We start from the raw sequence: 13,889 nt of genomic DNA, 5'->3' as shown, positions 1-13,889 counted from the left end.
CTTAGTCCCTGGAAAATGCTCTTCCCAATCTCCTGTAAGAGTTGAACAATACGAGAAAACGAATCACAACAAGAAAAATGTGGCAATTCACAGACAGTGAAAACAGGGAAAGAATGCTAACATTTAAAATGAAACGTCCCCTCAACCGTTATAAGTAAAAAAGGAATAGGAATAGTAGGCTAAAGTCCATGAATGAAGTAAAAAAAAATAACCGTAAAAATTAGATGAGACTTCGTTTTATCTTTCGTTTTTTCGTATTGTCATGCTTAGCTAGTGAAAGCTTAGAACTTAAATACGAGCGTCGAACCTGGGTATGCGATCGATTTTTTCCAAAAGCTACGGTTTGTTAAGTTGTTTGATTCGATGTTTTTTTTTTATTTTTATTTTTTTTTTTTTTTTGCTGATTTTCATCCACATTTATTTATTTTTTTAATTTGCCGCACGTTACTACCAAAAACTATAACTGCTGCGTATGGAGGTCTTTTCCATTAAAAATCGGAAGTCTTTTTTTTTCAATTTTTTTAAGATGCATCTGGTTGTGTAATAACGCGGACTTCAGTTTTTCCTTCACATACTATCTGCTGATTTTTTTGAAAACCTTGTAAAAGTCAGCCTTTTTCTGTAGGTGAGGAGACATTGGTTTCGTTGGAAGAGACAGGGATTGAATAGGAAGTACTGGAGTAAATGCGCGTAACATGGACGGATCAATAGATTTTATCACGTGTGGGAGTAAAGGAGATTAATGTTCGGAGAAGATTAGTGAAGTCGCTTTCTCTTACTGGGGAATGTTTTCATTTATGATTGACTTCTGTCGAAACAGGAATTCCTTCAATATTGAAATTATCAATTCTAATTAAATATATTGGAGTCCTGATTTGGTTTCCGAAGGGGGAGAGGGGTTGTATAATAGTACTATATATATAATATGTATAGCATAGTATTATGCATGTACATAAACCAGAAGTTTTAAACGTGTAGTTGGGCCAAACCGTCACCCCCGAGTCTAATAAAATCGAGTAAACAATGTTGAGATATTGTTAAATGTTGACAGAGTGTTCTAACAACCTTCATTACTAGATGGTTTGCAATGTTATAAAGACAAAGAATTTAACAGATTAGGCATGTAAAGTTAGGAGGGGGTTTTGAGCCTAGTCCCTCTCTGAAATCTTGGTTCTTACGGTATCTCAACTAATTCATGTGTTTTATATATATTTGTGTTTACTTTTGGTTTTCCCTAACTTGAAGATCCCCCCCCCCGTAGGAAATAAATTTCTGTGTGCATGCATGTATAAGATGAATTAATATACAGTTTTTTAACTTAGTTTTATTTGTCCCGTAGTAAACTGTAATTACTGTCCGAAAATTTGAAAAGCGCCTTTACTGTGGCTCCCAACCGGTTTTGGGCCATACCCTACCTTGGCATTTCTGAAATCCTAATGCCCCCCCCCTCGTGGTATATAGTTTCTATTCAAAGTTATATGTGTATTCATCTGAAGGAAGCTTAAAATGCCATAAATTGGTATCTTTTTATGGGTCTCCTCTAGGCGTATTTCATACTAATAAAACATATTTTTTTAATGCACCACCTTTTATACAATGTATATCGTCATTGCAATACTAACGTGTATTTTATGCTCTTTAAATGTATATGAATGTGGCGTCATTAACATGAAATTTTGTTTCTTCAAAATTTAGGCTCTAAAGTACATTCAGCCGAAGGGGACACGTCCTGCAAATGACCCACCAAAATATTGCCATGCCCCACCGGTGGGGCCTGCACCCTAGGTTGGGAATCACGACTGTTAACCCTTCAAAATAAGTGGATGTGTTTTGTTCGTTTAATGGTGACATCCTTGTCCAACGTTTATTGTTGAGTATACAAATAATGTTCTGAAATTACCTTAATCGATATTATCTGATATTATCGTTAATCAACAGTTATTAATTTATTTAAAAAAAAAACTTCTAATTGATTGCCATCTAGACTGAGGCCAGGACTTTTAATAGCTTTTACCCTCTTTTAGTACCTACGCTGTTTATACTTCTCTGAATTTCTTTAGTTTATATTTGCTGTTGTAACTGATATTGTTTATGACGAGTTTTATGTTGTTTACTAAATTTTAAAGAAATTACTAGCTAAAATAGTATGGAAATTAAAACCTACAGGTTTATTTATTAAAAAGACCGATAATTGATTGCCATCTAGACTGACACCAGGACTTTTAATAGCTTTTACCTTTTTTTAGTACCTACGCTGTTTATATTCCTCTGGGTTTTCTTTAATTATATTTGCTTTTGTAACCGACATTCTCAGTGACTTGTATAAAATAAAAAAACAACCAAGGGTACAGAAATTGTATGACTAACGCAGCCCTATTTTATGACGAATTTTATGTTGTTTATGTCTTGATATTGGACAGTGCAATATTAACCCTAGATTAGGGGATAAGACAGGCAGTATTTTGAATCTTATCACATTAAGATTATGTGTGTTGCCGCATTTATATGTAAACCTATCAAACTTTTGTCAAATCAAATAAGCTGTTTGGGAAAAACTTCTATCCATAGCGGTCATATTCATTGATAAATTACAATATACTAAATATGCGCATAGTTCATAGCATACGGTGCCATATTGCATGTCAGTGAGTCGCTGGTAACCCTATGAAAATGCTCTCTTGGGGATTTTAAGCAATCGTCGGGCCAAATTTTAGCTGTTTGCTGGGGAAAATCTTTCACTGATTGTAGTTTCCCATTACACAGATGTTGAGAATGGCCTAAATGTGCTTTTAATTGCGTATCTATGATACTCTGTTTCAGCAACTAAACAATCACTTGAATATGATTGACTCGGTTCGAAAATATATTTTTGAACAATTTTAAATCTGTTTGAATTGGGAACACTTGCCTTGTATACCAGGATGTTTGTGTGCGACAAACTGTAGCATTAAAAAAATACCAAAAAAAAATTTCTCAGATCAATTCTTTTTTTTATAATTATTGTCAATATGTATTGTACTTTCCCCTTAAATGTTAGAGGAAAACACCTAAATGTCATTTTCTTTTTCAGTATGCCAGTATCAAGCATGGATAGTGGTCTTCCTTCTTCGTCAGAAATGCAATGTGGACCTCGAATGTCTGGTGGTCCAAATACTCCTACAACGCCGTCTTCCACAGCCGACAATCCTCCACCACGATATCCTGGCTCTCAAGCGCCACACACACCTAATGGTAATTTTCCTGCACCCAGCCCAGGGGGTCAGCCTACTTCGCAAGTGAATTCAAATCAGTCTAGTGATAACAAAAATCAGAGGTTTGCTGGACCTTCTCCTCAAGTGCCAAGTGGACCAAAAACTCCTGTTTCTGAATCAGTGCAGCCTAGTGACAATAATGTGAACAAATTCTCGGCTTCGAACTCGCCCAATAGTGCTAATCAGAACATGGAAAGTGATTTTGCCCGTTTTACGTCGCAAAGTTCTAACCAGTCTCAAAATAGGATATCAACTTCTCCGTTATTTGATGTGTCCCCGCCAAAAATGAGTGATATTGGAGGTTTTGGTGGACCGCCTGATAATGTGCCAATCAACCCTATGAGTGGGCCAATGGGCTCAAAGATGTTTGATCCAATCTCTTCTATGGCTCAAATGTCCCAGCAATTAACAAACACAGTTGGCCCTGCCATTGGCCCTAGTTCTCCTCCATTAATCACATCAATGGCACCAACTAACCAGAGCATGAGCTTTTCATCAGGTGGTTCTGGTGGCATGGGCATGCCAAACCAAATGGGTGTTGGAATGGTTAATTTTAATACTTCCTTAGCCTCTATGCAAGGTATGCAACAAATGGGTGACGGCCCTATGATGGGTAGCGGCCCAAATGCTGCCCAAACAGTAAATAATACGTATGTCAGTGCTACTATGAATATACAACAAATGAATATCCAGAGTATGCATGGAGGAGGGGCATATAACCCGATGATGCAAGGTCCTCCAAATCCCATGATGAGTGGAGATCCCAGCATGATGAAAAGTGGAATGCCTCAGAATCCCATGATGATGGGCGGACCGCAAAGATCTATTGGTCCTGGCGGACCCTACCCTCAAATGGGACCTGGAGGTCCTCAGCAAATGATGGGTCCAGGTCCTATGGTATCACAACGAATGATGGGCCATAATGCATCAATGAACAGACCTACTGGTGCTAAGGGAGTACCTTTCAACGGTGCTAATGTACAAGTGATACCAAGTGCTCCCAACACAATACAGTACCTGCCTTCACGACCTCAGACAGTGAACTCAAGTCCCAGAGGGCCTCCGAGGTTAGATTTTCTGCCAACATTTAGTGGCCCCATGGATTCTAAAAGTGGAGGACCACAGGGGATGCAGTATTTCACTGGAGGACCTAACTCCAGTTCTACAAGTGGGATGCCCATGGGTATGATGGGACCCAATGGTCCGGGTAATCAAAATATGTCCAGTGGTGGACCAATGAACATGAGTGGTGGTATGCCTATGCCTAATATGGGTGGTCCTAATCATATGATGGGTATGAATGGCCCAATGGGAAATCCTGGACCGGGAGGTAACGGTCCCATAGGATCAATGCCAATGGGGAGCATGATGGGTGGACCTGGTGGTGGTGGCATGGGTCCTGGTGGTCCAATGGGTATGAGTATGCCTACGGGACCGATGGGCCCTGGTCCTAACATGAACATGATGCCAAGTGGGATGAGTATGAACATGAGCTCTCAAGGAATGAGTATGGGGGGAGGAAGAGGTCCAAATCCTGGACAGATGATGCGACCTCAGCAAATGGGTGGAATGTACCAAGGGCCTGGTGGTCCAATGTCAAACGATGCCATGTTTATGGCTGGTGGTGGTGGTCCCATGCCTATCAATCCAGGTGGAAATAATCCAATGATGATGTCTAGTAGTGGTGGATTCTCAGGTGGGAAGCAATCTCAAATGGGACCTGATCCATCCCAACCAATGAATGGACCCCAATTTAAAGGATCTTATATGGGCCCATCTGCAGCCGATCCTAATTATGCTCAACAGTTTCACAATTTTCAGCAGCAGCTCTATGCGACTAACAGTCGGAATCAAATGGGAAACCCCAACATGGGCATGGCTGGTCAGTCGTTTTTTGGTCCCAAGTGAACCCACTACCCCATATCCTACCTCAATTATGGACTTAATCAAAAAGAAAAAAACTGGAAGTGATTGTACATAGAACAAAAAATGTGAGCAATAATTTTTGAAACAATGCACTCGGCATAATATTATGTGAGTCTGTGTGCGTCTTATACTCTCTTGATTCGTATACTTAATAATGAATTTGTGCCATCATGCACCCCTTTCTTCCTTTTGTCATTATTCCTTCTTCTTCTTCTATTTGACATACTCAGTGATATAACTTAGTTCTTTTCTATACGGCGTAGCCCCAAACGAGCAACTGGATATTTTTCTAGTCTTCCTCCATATTTTATCATTCGATTAAAATTTCTCTATGCATTTTAGTTGGAAAATTTGGAAAAAATTTCTAAAGTAAGAAAAATCAGTATTTAATAATATACTTCTCTTGCCAAACTGAGTTGCTAGATCCTGAGAATAAGCTTAATTATGAATTGTTAGTCATAAATTGTTTCTTTTTTATGCAGAAGTTTTTTGCGTAGGCAAATTGAGCTATTATGTACAGACTTGTTGTTGAATTATTTGTAACTTTTATATTATATGTAAATACTGATTTTGATAAAAATTAAAAAATATACATTTATATAATCTACAGTTTTGAAGGTTTTTTTTTTCAGTTTGTAACAATTTGAAAGAACAATATCTTGTGATTTATTGTAGTGTTGAATTCAAGTACTCCCGCGACGTTTTATGTAATTAATATATCAGCTACAGTTACTCAATAGGCGTTATGTTACAACACAACTATTCCAGGAGATTGTACAAAAAATTATAAATATTTGCAGAGAAGTCTTTTTAGGCTTATAAGATTTAACATAAGCAATTTTTTTCGAAAGCTTTTGTTTTTATAAGTGAAAAAAAGGAATATAGCCTTTTTTTTTTAGAAAAAGAAGAAAATTCTTACTGTTTGAAGAACCAAATTAGATTTAGGATTAAACCAATCGATCAAACGTGCTTATATTAAGAAAGTAGAATAAGAATCTCGGTTTTACAAAAACGGTTTGAGTCTCAACTTTTTGGTATTTTCATGAAAAAAAAATATCATCCCTTCCCCTAGATTTTGAAACTATGCATTTTTTATATCTTCGTTTCAAAAACGAAAAAAAATCCCCCCTCCCCTCCCCTATATTTTCTTGAATTAGTGCCCCTTTGTATGGCATTCATCATATACAAACTATTGCATTTTCCATGTGGAGTCTCTTAGGACTGTAAGGAAGGTGGCTTAGGATTGATTAATCAATACCTGCTACTGCTCTGTAAGAATGTGACTATCCAGGAGAATGCTTTACAAATAATGCCCGGGTGGTACCATTGGAGTTGATTCACCAAGTTAGATATCAACCTGCTGTTAGATCGTTTAACCTAGATCATTTACTAGAAGCTCAAACTACGGGAAATTCGAAAGACAGAAACTCAAGTTCATTCCCAAGTAAAAAAAAAAGTAAATAACACCATCTTAAGTTACCCAGTAAAATCATAAAATGACTGATAAAAACGTATTTTATGTTGCTAGTAGTATTATAACAAGTTACCTTTTATGAATTTACCATACTCTTGGCATTGTTGCCAGATATAGTATAATTATGCGGAATGTTGCCTAATTAGGAGCCAAAAGCACTCAAGCATAATCCATGTTACGGTGTGATCTGGCAACACTGACTCGTTGTATAAGCTAATAGATAGTGTTTGATTGCTTATATTGGCTACCCCCCCTCCTCCTTGACGCACAAAGAGATTAAAATTAGGTTAAGATATGATGACTTTACAACTTGATGGTTAAATCCTGGGGCCACTGTAGCTCGCAGGAACTAATGACGCCAAGAGTAAGTCTGACCAGAGTCTGAACAGAGCACCATATATCTATATATATAAAAATAAGTTGTCTGTGTGTGGATCTGTGGATCAGGTGACGTCATGTTTGTTCGCATATGACGTCTGAATTATTTCACACTAATACAAAAGAAGAAAAAAACTAAAAAAGGTAAAAACTACAAAAAAAACTAAAAAGAAAAAAAACTAAAAAAGCTAAAAAACTAAAAAAAACTAAAAAAAGGTAAAAATCTAATAACTAAAAAAAAAACTGAAAAAAATAAAAAAAGGCAAAAACTACAAAAAAAATAAAAACTAATAAAAAAACTAAAAAAGCTAAAAAACTAAAAAAACTAAAAAAAATAAAAAAAGGTAAAAAACTAAAAACTAAAAAAGAAAAAAACTAAAAAAAAGGAAAAAACTGAAAAATAAAAGAGAAAAAGAAAACTAAAAAAATATGAATAAATATATATAAAAATAAGTTGTTTGTGGGTTATGTCTGTCTGTCTGTCTGTCGAGTGACGTCGTGTTTGTCCGCATATGACGTCTGAATTATTTCACACTAATACAAAAGAAGAAAAAAAACTAAAAAAGGTAAAAACTACAAAAAAACTAAAAAGAAAAAAAACTAAAAAAAACTAAAAAAAAGGTAAAAAACTAAAAACTAAAAAAAAACTGAAAAAACTAAAAAAAGGCAAAAACTAAAAAAAAACTAAAAACTAATAAAAAAACTAAAAAAGCTAAAAAACTAAAAAAACTAAAAAAACTAAAAAAAGGTAAAAAAACAAAAAAAAACTAAAAACTAAAAAAGAAAAAACTAAAAAAAGGAAAAAACTGAAAAATAAGAGAAAAAGAAAACTAAAAAAATATTAATAAATATAAAAAATATAAATATAATATAAATTAGCAATCAACAAAGCACCGAGACACAAATGACGACCGGGACACAGGGAGTATAAATGACGACCAGGACATAAGTAAAAAAAAAACTAAAAAAACTAAAAAAATGGTAAAAACTACAAAAAAACTAAAAACTAATAAAAAAACTAAAAAATCTAAAAATCTAAATAAACTAAAAAAGAAAAAAAAGAAAAAAGGAAAAAAATAAAGGAGAAAAACAAAACTAAAAAACGAATGTATATACAGACCGGGACACCGGGATACAAATGACGACCGGGACACAGGGAATATAAATGACGACCGGGACACAGGGACATAACTACAAAGGGGACGCCGGGGTGCACAGGGGGATATATAAATGACGATGGCGACTCAGGGAATGGTCGATTAGCAATCACCATCAACAAAGCTCAAGGGCAATCATTAGAATCATGAGGTATAGATCTGAATACGGATTGTTTTCCCATGGACCATTATATGTTGCATGTTCAAGAGTCGGTAAACCTGACAATCTATTTATATGCACAGACAATGGGACAGCAAAGAATGTTGTATATTCGCAAGTTTTACGTAGTTAAAAACATATATATATATATATATATATATATATATATATATATATATATATATATATATATATATATATATATATATATTCACAGGTGGGACATAGGGACACAACTACAATGGCGCGTAACTAATATGGCGCGTAACGACTTACGCGCGCGGGGGGGGGGGCGCGAAGCGCCCCCACCAACTAGGTGTTGGGGTGGCGCGAAGCGCCACCCCAACAGCTAGTATATATATATATATATATATATATATATATATATATATATATATATATAAAAATAAGTTGTCTGTGGATCGTGGATCAGGTGACGTCATGTTTGTCCGCATATGACGTCTGAATTATTTCACACTAATACAAAAGAAGAAAAAACTAAAAAAGGTAAAAACTACAAAAAAAACTAAAAAGAAAAAAAAACTAAAAAAGCTAAAAAACTAAAAAAAACTAAAAAAAGGTAAAAATCTAATAACTAAAAAAAAAACTGAAAAAAAATAAAAAAAAGGCAAAAACTACAAAAAAAATAAAAACTAATAAAAAAAACTAAAAAAGCTAAAAAACTAAAAAAACTAAAAAAAACTAAAAAAAACTAAAAAAAGGTAAAAAACTAAAAAAAACTAAAAACTAAAAAAGAAAAAAACTAAAAAAAGGAAAAAACTGAAAAATAAAAGAGAAAAAGAAAACTAAAAAAATATGAATAAATATATATAAAAGTAAGTTGTTTGTGGGTTATGTCTGTCTGTCTGTCTGTCGAGTGACGTCGTGTTTGTCCGCATATGACGTCTGAATTATTTCACACTAATACAAAAGAAGAAAAAAAACTAAAAAAGGTAAAAACTACAAAAAAAAACTAAAAAGAAAAAAAACTAAAAAAGCTAAAAAACTAAAAAAAGGTAAAAAACTAAAAACTAAAAAAAACTGAAAAAACTAAAAAAAGGCAAAAAGTAAAAAAAAAAACTAAAAACTAATAAAAAAAGCTAAAAAACTAAAAAAACTAAAAAAAGGTAAAAAACAAAAAAAAACTAAAAACTAAAAAAGAAAAAACTAAAAAAAAGGAAAAAACTGAAAAATAAGAGAAAAAGAAAACTAAAAAAATATTAATAAATATAAAAAATATAAATATAAATATAATATAAATTAGCAATCAACAAAGCACCGAAACACAAATGACGACCGGGACACAGGGAGTATAAATGACGACCAGGATATAAGTAAAAAAAAAAAACTTAAAAAATGGTAAAAACTACAAAAAAACTAAAAACTAATAAAAAAACTAAAAAATCTAAAAATCTAAATAAACTAAAAAAGAAAAAAAAAGGAAAAAAATAAAGGAGAAAAACAAAACTAAAAAACGAATGTATATACAGACCGGGACACCGGGATACAAATGACGACCGGGACACAGGGAATATAAATGACGACCGGGACACAGGGACACAACTACAATGGGGACGCCGGGGGGCACAGGGGGATATAAATGACGACCGGGACACAAGGAATATAAATGACGCCCGGGACACTCAAAGAGAAATCACAGACTGGAACACCGGGACACAGGGAATATAAATGACGACAGGGACATAACTACAAAGGGGACGCCGGGGTGCACAGGGGGATATATAAATGACGATGGCGACTCAGGGAATGGTCGATTAGCAATCACCATCAACAAAGCTCAAGGGCAATCATTAGAATCATGAGGTATAGATCTGAATACGGATTGTTTTCCCATGGACCATTATATGTTGCATGTTCAAGAGTCGGTAAACCTGAAAATCTATTTATATGCACAGACAATGGGACAGCAAAGAATGTTGTATATTCGCAAGTTTTACGTAGTTAAAAACATATATATATATATATATATATATATATATATATATATATATATATATATATATATATATATATATATATATATATATATCTATATTCACAGGTGGGACATAGGGACACAACTACAATGGCGCGTAACTAATATGGCGCGTAACGACTTACGTGCGCGGGGGGGCTTGGGGGGGGCACGAAGCGCCCCCACCAACTAGGTGTTGGGGTGGCGCGAAGCGCCACCCCAACAGATAGTATATATATATATATATATATATATATATATATATATATATATATATATATAAAAATAAGTTGTCTGTGTGGGTCTGTCTGTCGGGATACGTCATGTTTGTGTGTTGACTGACGTCATGTTTTCGACTGACGAAATTACAGACCGGGACATCGGGACACAAATGACGACCGGGACACCGGCATATAGGGAATATAAATGACGACCGGGACACTCAAAGAGAAAGCGACCGGGACACAAGGAATGTTCGATTAGCATTATCAACAAAGCACCGGGACACAAATGACGACCGGGACACAGGGAGTATAAATGACGACCAGGACATAAGTAAAAAAAAACTAAAAAAAGGTAAAAACTACAAAAAAACTAAAAAAAAAACAACTAAAAACTAATAAAAAAAACTAAAAAAGCTAAAAAACTAAAAAAAGAAAAGAAAGAAAAAAAGGAAAAAAAAGAAAAATGAAGGAGAAAAACAAAACTAAAAAAAAATAAAACTAAAAAATATATATATATATATATATATATATATATAATATATATATATATATATATATATATATATATATATATATAATATATATATATATATATATATATATATATATATATATATATATATATATATCTATATTCACAGGTGGGACATAGGGACACAACTACAATGTCGCGTAACTAATATGGCGCGTAACGACTTACGCGCGCGGGGGGGGGGGGCGCGAAGCGCCCCCACCAACTAGGTGTTGGGGTGGCGCGAAGCGCCACCCCAACAGCTAGTATATATATATATATATATATATATATATATATATATATATATATATATCTATATATATAAAAATAAGTTGTCTGTGGATCGTGGATCAGGTGACGTCATGTTTGTCCGCATATGACGTCTGAATTATTTCACACTAATACAAAAGAAGAAAAAACTAAAAAAGGTAAAAACTACAAAAAAAACTAAAAAGAAAAAAAAACTAAAAAAGCTAAAAAACTAAAAAAAACTAAAAAAAGGTAAAAATCTAATAACTAAAAAAAAAACTGAAAAAAAATAAAAAAAAGGCAAAAACTACAAAAAAAATAAAAACTAATAAAAAAAACTAAAAAAGCTAAAAAACTAAAAAAACTAAAAAAAACTAAAAAAAACTAAAAAAAGGTAAAAAACTAAAAAAAACTAAAAACTAAAAAAGAAAAAAACTAAAAAAAGGAAAAAACTGAAAAATAAAAGAGAAAAAGAAAACTAAAAAAATATGAATAAATATATATAAAAGTAAGTTGTTTGTGGGTTATGTCTGTCTGTCTGTCTGTCGAGTGACGTCGTGTTTGTCCGCATATGACGTCTGAATTATTTCACACTAATACAAAAGAAGAAAAAAAACTAAAAAAGGTAAAAACTACAAAAAAAAACTAAAAAGAAAAAAAACTAAAAAAGCTAAAAAACTAAAAAAAGGTAAAAAACTAAAAACTAAAAAAAACTGAAAAAACTAAAAAAAGGCAAAAAGTAAAAAAAAAAACTAAAAACTAATAAAAAAAGCTAAAAAACTAAAAAAACTAAAAAAAGGTAAAAAACAAAAAAAAAACTAAAAACTAAAAAAGAAAAAACTAAAAAAAAGGAAAAAACTGAAAAATAAGAGAAAAAGAAAACTAAAAAAATATTAATAAATATAAAAAATATAAATATAAATATAATATAAATTAGCAATCAACAAAGCACCGAAACACAAATGACGACCGGGACACAGGGAGTATAAATGACGACCAGGATATAAGTAAAAAAAAAAAACTTAAAAAATGGTAAAAACTACAAAAAAACTAAAAACTAATAAAAAAACTAAAAAATCTAAAAATCTAAATAAACTAAAAAAGAAAAAAAAAGGAAAAAAATAAAGGAGAAAAACAAAACTAAAAAACGAATGTATATACAGACCGGGACACCGGGATACAAATGACGACCGGGACACAGGGAATATAAATGACGACCGGGACACAGGGACACAACTACAATGGGGACGCCGGGGGGCACAGGGGGATATAAATGACGACCGGGACACAAGGAATATAAATGACGCCCGGGACACTCAAAGAGAAATCACAGACTGGAACACCGGGACACAGGGAATATAAATGACGACAGGGACATAACTACAAAGGGGACGCCGGGGTGCACAGGGGGATATATAAATGACGATGGCGACTCAGGGAATGGTCGATTAGCAATCACCATCAACAAAGCTCAAGGGCAATCATTAGAATCATGAGGTATAGATCTGAATACGGATTGTTTTCCCATGGACCATTATATGTTGCATGTTCAAGAGTCGGTAAACCTGAAAATCTATTTATATGCACAGACAATGGGACAGCAAAGAATGTTGTATATTCGCAAGTTTTACGTAGTTAAAAACATATATATATATATATATATATATATATATATATATATATATATATATATATATATATATATATATATATATATATATATATATATATATATATATATATATATATATATATATATATCTATATTCACAGGTGGGACATAGGGACACAACTACAATGGCGCGTAACTAATATGGCGCGTAACGACTTACGTGCGCGGGGGGGCTTGGGGGGGCACGAAGCGCCCCCACCAACTAGGTGTTGGGGTGGCGCGAAGCGCCACCCCAACAGATAGTATATATATATATATATATATATATATATATATATATATATATATATATATATAAAAATAAGTTGTCTGTGTGGGTCTGTCTGTCGGGATACGTCATGTTTGTGTGTTGACTGACGTCATGTTTTCGACTGACGAAATTACAGACCGGGACATCGGGACACAAATGACGACCGGGACACCGGCATATAGGGAATATAAATGACGACCGGGACACTCAAAGAGAAAGCGACCGGGACACAAGGAATGTTCGATTAGCATTATCAACAAAGCACCGGGACACAAATGACGACCGGGACACAGGGAGTATAAATGACGACCAGGACATAAGTAAAAAAAAACTAAAAAAAGGTAAAAACTACAAAAAAACTAAAAAAAAAACAACTAAAAACTAATAAAAAAACTAAAAAAGCTAAAAAACTAAAAAAAGAAAAGAAAGAAAAAAAGGAAAAAAAAGAAAAATGAAGGAGAAAAACAAAACTAAAAAAAAATAAAACTAAAAAAAAAAAACTAAAAAGAAAAGAGAAAAAAAAACTAAAAAAGTAAACAAAGCTCAAAGGCAATCATTAGAATCATGAGGTATAACTAAAAAAAGGTAAAAAACTAAAAACTGAAAAAAAAACCAATTCAAAAACGAATGTATATACAGACCGGGACACAAATGACGAC

General features: G+C 33.4%; 1 protein-coding gene across 6 annotated transcripts in view; it reads left to right on the top strand.

The window, feature by feature from the left end:
• Window positions 1-5,784, top strand: part of LOC136031019 (protein BCL9 homolog) — a 97,778-nt gene extending 91,994 nt beyond the window's left edge. For all 6 annotated transcript variants that reach the window (XM_065710197.1, XM_065710191.1, XM_065710194.1 and 3 more), the window contains exon 10: window positions 3,071-5,784. In XM_065710197.1, the coding sequence (XP_065566269.1) occupies window positions 3,071-5,159 (2,089 nt within the window). In that variant the 3' untranslated portion in view covers window positions 5,160-5,784. The remainder of the gene's footprint in view (window positions 1-3,070) is intronic.
• Window positions 5,785-13,889: the final 8,105 nt, after the last annotated feature.

This window comes from Artemia franciscana, chromosome 9, assembly GCF_032884065.1.
Source record: "Artemia franciscana chromosome 9, ASM3288406v1, whole genome shotgun sequence".
Classification (NCBI taxonomy): Eukaryota; Metazoa; Arthropoda; class Branchiopoda; order Anostraca; family Artemiidae; genus Artemia; species Artemia franciscana.
The sequence above is the reverse complement of the archived record's forward strand: the minus strand, read 5'-3'. Positions and strand labels throughout refer to the sequence as shown.